The sequence below is a fragment of the Gymnoscopelus braueri genome, assembly GCF_963280865.1.
Source record: "Gymnoscopelus braueri genome assembly, chromosome: 8".
NCBI classification, from domain to species: domain Eukaryota; kingdom Metazoa; phylum Chordata; class Actinopteri; order Myctophiformes; family Myctophidae; genus Gymnoscopelus; species Gymnoscopelus braueri.
In genome coordinates, this window is record NC_137609.1 from 56,594,276 (window position 1) to 56,604,571 (window position 10,296).

A 10,296-nucleotide genomic window follows, 5' to 3' on the forward strand; every position below is an offset into this window, starting at 1 on the left:
CTAAGAGGAGAGCTGACAACTAGAGAGCAGAAGTATGGGTTTATGACAAGGAGGAGAACCACAGACACACTGTTCACCCTGAGAGTGTTGAAGGAGAAGCATAGAGAAGAACAGAAGGAGTTACACTGTGTCTTTGTGGATCTAGAAAAAGCATATGATAAGGAGCCAAGAGAGGAAGTGTGGTGTTGCATGAGGAAGTCAGCAGTGACAGTGAAGTATGTCAGAATGGAGTAGGATATTAATATGTATGAAGACAGTGTGACAGTGAAGTATATCAGAATGGAGTAGGATATTAATATGTATGAAGACAGTGTGACAGTGAAGTATATCAGAATGGAGTAGGATATTAATATGTATGAAGACAGTGTGACAGTGAAGTATATCAGAATGGAGTAGGATATTAATATGTATGAAGACAGTGTGACAGTGAAGTATATCAGAATGGAGTAGGATATTAATATGTATGAAGACAGTGTGACAGTGAAGTGTATCAGAATGGTGGAGGATATTAATATGTATGAAGACAGAGGAGTGTGGTACGAGTGATGGACAGGTTCAAGCAAGGTGGGGCAGGGCATACGTCAAGGATCGGCTCTGAGTCCTTTCTAGTTTGTATTAGTTGTGGACAGGTTGACAGATGAAGTCAGGAAGGAGACACAGTGGACTATGATGTTAGCAGACAATGATGTGAAATTTAGTGAGACGAGGGAAGAGGTTGAAGACAGTCTGAAAGGTGGAGGCATTGGTATGGCTTGATGTCCAGAGCGCATCAAAAGGAGGAACATCAGGACATTAGAAGTTCATGAGGAGGCAACACTAAATCACCACAGCAGGGTGCACCAAAAACGTGAACTGCACCACATGTGACCACTAGGGGGTGCCCACAGCTGAAAACGCCAAGGCGCTCGCCTAAAAACGCTTCCAAACACCTGAGTTGGAAATATTTCAGCAAAGACCGTCCCACGCGAACGCGCCAACGAGAGCAAAATATACGTTCAGCGCCTTGTCACGCTGCTGGGGTTGCTCCCCGTTGTAAAGGATACAGGAAGACTGGGCCTCTCAGACATCTGGGCACTTCAATGTGAAACTGGCCTACCGTTGAAGACCCCTGGCCTGCCTTATTTCACTGAGCAAAACCTTATGAACCTTATGAAGAGCTAAGAGGTCGACACGCGGTGGTCAAGCTGTTGTCTTGCTCTAAATAAAACGTTTTTATTTGCATTGAAGACAGAGTGCCTTGGATTTCTTCCTTTCAAGTATGCGGTTTATACCACTTTGGGAATTAAAGGTAGGGTAGGATACATTTTTTTCCAATAAGGTGAGATAAGTCAGGGCATAGATTAAACAAGTGAAATTGGAAGTGATGATACAAAGAAATGAGTAGACAAAATTGGAACTGGAACACTATACAATTTAAGCTTCAACTTCGATTCAACCCACCTGACGTTTGTCTCCACCAGGCCGAAAGGCATGGCCGAGACTATGTTTTATTTGCACCCTGTCCACCCTGATTCTTCAAATCAGCCTCATGGTGGCGCTATAACAGGCCGATTTGTGTTTATACCCATAACTGCACCAATCTGTGTACAACTTTGTATGCGCATTCCCTAGAGGCCAAAGAAAAACCTTTGCCCGGTATTTTCACATCTGCCTTTTATAGCGCATCTGACATTACATTACAGTCATTTAGCAGACACTTTTATCCAAAGTGACTTACAATAAGTGCATTCAACATAGGTAGGGAACGACACTACTAATCACCAGAAGTATTGTCGTATATGATGAGGCATAAACTGCGTGTTATCAGGCCCGTTGGCGGTAATAATGAAGTGGAGGAGAAGAGACAGACGTCAGGGTTCCCAGTTCCATGTTCATTTATTCAGCATTCAACAGCATCATAATAAGCTCTCCTGTCGTAGCCTACAGGCCAAAGTAGACTTGTGAAGCAAACATGGCTTTAGCTTTATACATTAAATGTTATGAGGGTTTTACTTTAGTATCATTTCTTAATATGTTTTGACTTGCACACTGTTCATATACCACAGTATTAAGTGCATTCTCTCCTAAAACAAGCAACTAATAGTATACCTAGTGCTAAGGTAAAAGTGCAATATATCAGCTACCTATTTCCTTAAACAAATCAACAGATAGCTATTTAACACAGTTACTGAACAAACACTCTATAGTAATGATTATTATCACAATATAGAGCTATTTAACACAGTTACTGAACAAACACTCTATAGTAATGATTACTATCACAATATAGATCTATTTAACACTGTTACTGAACAAACACTCTAGTAATGATTACTATCACAATATAGATCTATTTAACACTGTTACTGAACAAACACTCTATAGCAATGATTACTATCACAATATAGATCTATTTAACACTGTTACTGAACAAACACTCTAGTAATGATTACTATCACAATATAGAGCTATTTAACAGTTACTGAACAAACACTCTATAGTAATGATTACTATCACAATATAGAGCTATTTAACACAGTTACTGAACAAACACTCTATAGTAATGATTATTATCACAATATAGAGCTATTTAACACAGTTACTGAACAAACACTCTATAGTAATGATTATTATCACAATATAGAGCTATTTAACACAGTTACTGAACAAACACTCTATAGTAATGATTATTATCACAATATAGAGCTATTTAACAGTTACTGAACAAACACTCTATAGTAATGATTATTATCACAATATAGAGCTATTTAACACTATTACTGAACAAACACTCTATAGTAATGATTATTATCACAATATAGAGCTATTTAACAGTTACTGAACAAACACTCTATAGTAATGATTACTATCACAATATAGAGCTATTTAACACTTTTACTGAACAAATACTCTATAGTAATGATTACTATCACAATATAGATTTATTAAACACTGTTACTGAACAAACACTCTATAGCAATGATTACTATCACAATATAGATCTATTTAACACTGTTACTGAACAAACACTCTAGTAATGATTACTATCACAATATAGATCTATTTAACACTGTTACTGAACAAACACTCTATAGCAATGATTACTATCACAATATAGATCTATTTAACACTGTTACTGAACAAACACTCTATAGCAATGATTACTATCCCAATATAGATCTATTTAACACTGTTACTGAACAAACACTCTACAATTACTATCAGAATATAGAGCTTTAAACCTTTTAACAAACCACAAACAAACCAAATAATATCACTTACCATACCTTTAACTATAGATACTGATTAAATTGATTAGATTAGTACTTTCAAATGTATATCTGAGAAATATCATTCTTGACAGAATCAGTTCAGACTTTTTAGACAATTTTTAGAATATTCTCAATACCTGCATTGAGCTTCTCACTGTCACTGAGTCTGGTCTGGAGCTCCTCTGTCTTGGTTTCACTCGCAGTCAGTCTGGAAGCCATATCTGAAAATAAATATATTCACAGAGAAAACTGATATGTGAAATTCAGTGGTGGAAAAAAGTACTTAAGTAAAAGTATCAATACTGCAATGTAGAAATCCCTAGGTTACGTATGTAACCCAGGTTTTATTAATAGCGTAAGTAAGGTACTTACTATGGGATATCATCGCCCCCTGGCGATCATACAGAGCACACACAGACTCCCGAATTCAAATGCCTATTGGAGTAGGGTCGTGTAAGGATAAGGATAAGGATAATACCTTTTAACAGGACGTTCATGAAAGTCCTTGCGGGCTTGTTTCCAATGAGGGCCTGTGAGCAATTAGGGGTTAAGAGTCTTGCTCAGGGACAAATTTCATTTCATCGACACATATGCTGGCGTGGCCTGGAATCGTACCTGGGGCAACCAGGGCCTCTGGCTCCCTAGGCGGGCTCACTAACCACTCAGCTATGGCCGCCCCCATTTGCGTGTGACGCAAAACACCGGCGACCGGTGGTGGTATAAATACCACTGCGTCATAAGAGCTCGTTCTCTGAAACCTTCCACTCTGCACGCCACACTGCGCACAGAGGGGGTAAAGAACGTAAGTACGTTACTTACGCTATTAATAAAACCTGGGTTACATACGTAACCTAGGGTTATTATTTCATAGCTTCGTAAGGTACTTACTATGGGACACATAAACGTCCCCCGGGGAGCCCATGCTTACCAACCCTACCCAAACACTTGCCAGGGCCACAGGTCCCGCCCCCGGCAAGACCATGGCCCCCAGGCAACCCTGACCCTTCGGGTCAGGAAGTGAAAGGATTTATGGTAAAGACCTTGACAGACATAAGTCATGTCCCTAGTCACCAACCCGACCAGACCCCCGGTCTGACCGGCCCGTGACCGAGAAACCAAGCTCTCCTCCTCCCAGACCATGCCTAGCAGGTCTAGAGAGGGCCTGAAATGTCAGCCCGGCAGGGAAAGAGAAACATGCCCCCAAGCATGGCTCGCAGTCCCCCTGCACCAGCTGTTATCTACAAGTAGTAGGAAACCACATACCACCAGGCATGTTTATGTTACCTACCCTTGAAGGCCGAAAAGGCCATCCAGGCAGGGAAAGAGAACATGCCCTCCGGCAAGCCCCGCATTCCCTGCCCTGAACCAGCTGTAGCTCACCAGTAGGAAGGAACCTACTGGAGCCAGCCGCTACACCCAAGATCGTGCGCGCCATCTCGGATGCCGCCACGTCCAGGCTGTAGAAAGATGCAAAGGTCAAGGGAAACGACCAGTTAGCTGCAGAGCATATTTCCTGCATCGACACCCCTTTGTAGAGGGCCCAAGATGCAGCAACACCCCGAGTAGAGTGGGCCCGCAGCCCCAACGGGACCGCGACCCCGCTACTCTCATATGCCAACCGAATCGCCTCCACGATCCATCTGGACAGAGTCGGTCTAGCCACCGCCGTCCTCTGACCTCGACCAAAGGAGCCGAAAAGCTGAGACGACAGGCGGCCGACCGCCGTCCTCCGACAGTAGAGCCTTAAGGCCCTAACTGGACAGAGACAGTGCATTTGCTCATCCTCTGCCGAAGTGAACGGCGGAGGATGGAAAGCCCCCAGTTCCACCGGGGCCCTGGCAACCGTGCCGGTTTTAGACACAAACGTCAAGTTGGGTTTCAACAAAACCCTCTTGACGTCGTCTGAAAACCACATGCAGTCCCCGCTCACAGAGAGCGCCTGCATGTCACCAACGCGTTTCGCCGTACAAAGGGCCACCAAGAGCACCGTTTTGAAACTCATGATCTTCAGATCCAACGTTACAAGAGGCTCAAAGGGGGGCCGACACAGTGCGTCCAGCACCACAGTCAGGTCCCACTTAGGAAACAAAGGTCTGTTCACTGGCCTAGCACGCTTGGCGCCGGACATAAACCGTCGCACCAGCCAGTGCTCGCCCACCGACTGGCCATCGAATCTATCGTGGCAAGCGGAGATGGCTGCCAGGTACAACTTGATGGTAGAGAAAGCCTGTAGGTAGACCAGAACGCATCTCACCGGGGCCTGAAAAGCCACCACTGGAGGTGATTGCCCCAGGCACCATGTCTCGAACATATTCCACCTAACGTCGCACTGACGTCTGGTAGAATCCGCCCTAGCCCCCTGTATAGTGGCTACCACTGCAGGGGGCAGGCCTTGCGAGGCTAGACTCGACCTCTCACGGGGTAAACCCACAGATCCAGAGTCTGGGGGTGCTCGTGGCAAATCTCGTTGCCGCCCTGTCTCAGGAGGTCTCTGAACAGGGGGAGAGGCCACGGCTCGTCGTAGAGGAGGGGGGAGATCTCCGTCCTCCACGTGCCCCACGCTGGTGCTACCAACAGAACCCTCCCACCCTGGGTCCTGATCCGTTCCATTGTTGGACGGATCAGAGTCAGAGGCAAAAAGTAGACCGCTCGGCCACTCGTGCGCCAGAACGTCTACTCCCAAGGACTGGTCCTTGGCCCTGATCGAGAAGAACCGAGAACACTTCGCGTTCTCTCTGGACGCAAACAGATCGACCTGGGCCCGGCCAAACCGGGCCCAGATCAGATCCACGGCCCTCTGGCACAGCGACCAATCGTCGTACCGGAGCCCCCCTCTGGACAGCAGCTCCGCCCCGCTGTTCAGGTGGCCCGGCACGTGGACGGCATGCAGCTGTGCCAAGCGTTGCACGCTCCAGAGCGTCAGCTCGCGTGCTAGCTTGTCCAACACAAGGGAACCCAAGCCTCCTTGTTTGTTGACATAACACATCGTTGTGGTATTGTCCGTTCTGACCCGGACACTGCACCCCACGATGCGGCTCTCGAAATGTTTGAGAGCGAGGAAGAGATGTGGGCTCTCCTCTGGGAGGAGTCCCACAACCCCCGGGCTGAGTAGCCGTCGTGGACAGCCCCCCAACCGGAGAGGCTGGCGTCCGTGGTGATCACCTTCCAGGACACCGCAGCGCCTATCTTGACCCCTTCGGACAAGAAAGTCGCCCGTGTCCACGGTTAGAGTGACGTTACACAGCGTGGTGACACTACCACCTTCCGAGAGCCCATGGAATGCGGTATCCTCAGAGACCGCATCCATCTCAGGAAAGGTCTCATGTAGAATCTGCCCAGCTGGATCAGATGTATGGCCGAGGCCATGAGACCCGCGGCTTGCATGCATGTCCTGTACGTGACCCTGCGCCCCAGGCGCATGGAGCGCACACATGCCAAGAAGCTCGCCATCCTGTCCTGGGACAGGCGCGCCACCATCGTGGTGGAATCCAAAGATATCCCCACGAAGGTGGCTTGCTGGGATGGGATCAAAACGCTATTCTGAGCGTTGATTGTGAACCCCAGGGACTGCAGGTGCGCAATGGCCATCTCCGTGTGCCGCGCTACCTGTTCCCTCGATTCCGCTGCCAGCAGCCAATCGTCTATGTACGTCGTCAGACGCAGACCCTGCTGACGCAGCGGAGCTATCGCCGCCTCTGTGCATTTCACGAACACCCGGGGGCTCAGTGACATGCCAAAAGGGAGCACCATGTACTCGTACACCCTCCCTTCGTAGCCAAAGCGCAGGAACTTGCGGTGCGGCGGGTAGATTGAGACGTGAAAATAGGCATCCTTGAGGTCTATACTCGTCCACCAATCTCCTTGTCGTATTGTTTGCAACAACGTCGCCGTTGTGAGCATACCAAATTTGAAAACTCTTAGGAACCTGTTCAGAATAGGTCTTACGCCCCCCCCCCTTCTTTTTCACCAGGAAGTACTCTGAATAAAAACCCAGTCGGTTCTGATTCGGAGATAATTCCCTGATTGCGCCCTTGCTCAGGAGAGCCAGAACCTCTTCCCTCAGCGTTATGGCCGCTTGGCCTGACGCACGGGGGAACACTACATTGCTTGTTAGTGGAGGTATGCTCGTGAATTGCAACCTGTATCCTTTTAGTACGGTACGTAGTACCCAAGGATTCGGTGCGCACGCTTTCCATTTGGAAGAACATTGAGCGAGGGGAGTCAAGGGGAAGGTGGGGGCTGTTGACGTCATCTGCCCCGATGGGTTCGGACCGTCCGACAGCGGGGAAAGCCCGTGACGTAGACGGGGAATCCCACACACCGTCGACATCCGCCCTCTAGCATCGCTTGCTAGCGCTAACCGGGCTAATGTCGGTGTCGTCACAGAGCGAGCGTCCGTTCCCATGGGAACGTGAGGCGCTGTCGCTCTGCGTGACGTAACCTCGGAACCAAACCTCGTTGTTGTGTCTGTCCGGACTGCAACTCCCCTCGGGTAATGCTGACGGAGTAACACCGGGGTTTGTTGATGTGAGTTCCGTCGCACCTCGTCCGCCATGTTGGTGAGGTCGAGGGGAACGGACCTGACGTGCGGTGTTTCCACTCGGAGCGAAACTAGTGTTCCCCTTGGGGAGCTTTGCTGGTGTAACACCGGGGTTCTCTGTGACGTAAACTTCCGCCTCTCTGCCGCCATTTTGGGGCGACTGAGAGAGGCGGCCATTATGTGCCCTTTCCGAGCCCCAGAGGCGTTTTGCCGCCCTCTGCTGGCCGGAAAAAGGTACTGCAGAGATGCAGATGGAATTACATTTTTGTCTACTGAGAACCCCCTTTCCCCCATTGCCCGATAATCGGGCGATGAGTGTCACTTCGGCTGCCTCCCTCTGCGACTAGGCCCGCTGTCCTTACGTTGCGGTCTAGGCGAAGGTGTAGGAGGTGGAGCGCGTTTCTCATCCTTGCGCCTGACATCCTGAGCGCCTAAAGAGCCTTGAGGACGCTCCCAGGAGCTGGCTCTGGAGCTGGATGCTTTGGACGGCCTCGGCAGCTGTGTCTGGGTCCGGGGTTGAGGAGGTGGTCCTTAAGGCCTCCTCATCCCGGATCTTGCTGATGGCTCCACTGGAACGTGGGGCCGAGTAGAGAGGAGGGCCCATGGCCCCCAGGCTATAGTGCTAGCCTTCGGCGCCCTTGGTGCTTTGGCGGGCGGCGCCTCGGGGCTAACACAGCCGTTACCTGAGGCAGCTAGCGATACGGCCCTGGCCAGGCGTCGCTCCAACTGGGCCTCAGAGAAGCTCCTGCAGGGCCCGCACCCGAGCTCGTCTCCGTCGTTACGGGCGAGCCAGGCGTGGTTAGTCCCCAGGCAGGACAGGCAGAGGCGGTGGTCATCGTCCGCAGCTACGAGGTATTCATATCCTCGCATGGCGCATGGACGAGGCACCTCCATTCTTTCTTTTTCTCCGTCGAACACGAGGCAAACAAACAACAAAGGCTAGGTAGCTAGCCTAGCTGCTTTGTGTAGGACTTAACGTTAGCGGTTAGCTTAGCTTTTAGCTTTCGCCTCGTGGCGAGAAAACGGAGAGGATAGGAAAGAAAGTAAAATAAAATTAATCGAAGGAACTCGGGAGAGTTAAAAGAACTGAAAACGGATTTTTAAGAAAGCACCCGTGGAGTGGCACGCCAATGCCCTCGCTTTGGGTTGTGTTGGAATTCGACAAGTTTTCTCCATGCTAGTTTGGCTCGTGCGCAGTCTCGTAAGCAGAGTGGAAAAAGAGAACGAGCTCTTATGACGCAGTGGTATTTATACCATCACCGGTCGCCGGTGTTTTGCGTCACACGACCCTACTCCAATAGGAATTTGAATTCGGGAGTCTGTGTGTGCTCTGTATGATCGCCAGGGGGCGATGATATCCCATAGTAAGTACCTTACGAAGCTATGAAATAATAAACTCAGTTATACAAGTATAAGTCCGGTATTAAAACACTTGAGTAAAAGTACAAAAGTATTGGTATCAAAATGTACTTAAAGTACCAAAAGTAGAAAGTAGTCGTTATGCAGAATGTCCCGTTTCACAAGTTTACAAATGTATAAAACTCTTTTGATAATAGCAGATCTACAAGCTCACAATGCGTCGCATTTTTAAATGGCCGAAATGTATATAGGGCTGAAGTGGTTAATGTATGTTTTGTAATAATACTAATCAAAATCTACAAAGTAACTAGTTAAAATGAGCTCAGTCATGTTTGAAAGGTAAACATCCTAACCTGCAGTTTGTCCTTCCAGGTTGCTCTTCAGCTGTTGGAACATCAGCTTGACCTCATAGCGGAGGTCATCAGCCTCAGCCAGACACAACAGGAACAGAAGCAAAGCAGCCTTCATGGTGAAGTCCAGACTCTGAAGACAACAAACATGACACCTTGTATTTATTGGATGTTCAGACCCTAACATTGATTGGTTCGTTCAGGGGGAAATGGAGATATCTTTATTTGACTTTCTAAGAACCCAAGAATCAAAACATACCACTCAACAAAGATAAATAAGTGACAATTACGGCCACCACAATTTGATGGATAGGCCTCCTGAAAAGTAGGAGTGTACGATTTTAAGGCCAGGAGTAATATTTTTACTAAAATCTAATGGTTGGAATGGATTCTGAAAACCTACAATTAGACATCCCACAAGTTCATATTGGCCTATTTAAAATGTTCCAGGTTTTTTGCCCAGGCCCTCCGGGTACCCCAACTTTGATTGGTTCCCCACAAAGTTTCCCAAGGGAGTTGCGTTGGAACAGATTGAGAGGTGTTTGTAGACACCTTTATGAACATATGAGTGAAGAAAGCTATTGGTAAGCATTTATTTTACAGATTGGTCAACAATTTGGCTAACTTAAACAGTCACTCTGGATGACGGAACAGCCAAGGGTGAAACTTGTACAAACACATTGTTTATAAACACTTTCCACCAGCTGACTGACTAGAGACACTTCTTTAAGGAAACCAACACCGCTTTATTCATCCAGGGAGCATGAGAGATTATTATTTTTTATTTTTTTTATTG

The 10,296-nt window shown here is 47.7% G+C and overlaps 1 protein-coding gene across 1 annotated transcript in view; it reads right to left on the reverse strand.

Annotated features, from left to right (window-relative positions):
* LOC308089728 (caprin-2-like) overlaps positions 1 to 9,630 on the reverse strand; it is a 30,154-nt gene extending 20,524 nt beyond the window's left edge. Inside the window, exons 1-2 of the mRNA XM_080434621.1 lie at positions 9,504 to 9,630; positions 3,389 to 3,472 (exon numbers count right to left, since the gene is read on the reverse strand). Of these exons, the coding sequence (XP_080290747.1) occupies positions 3,389 to 3,472; positions 9,504 to 9,618 (199 nt within the window). The 5' untranslated portion in view covers positions 9,619 to 9,630. The remainder of the gene's footprint in view (positions 1 to 3,388; positions 3,473 to 9,503) is intronic.
* Between the last annotated feature and the right edge of the window lie 666 nt (positions 9,631 to 10,296).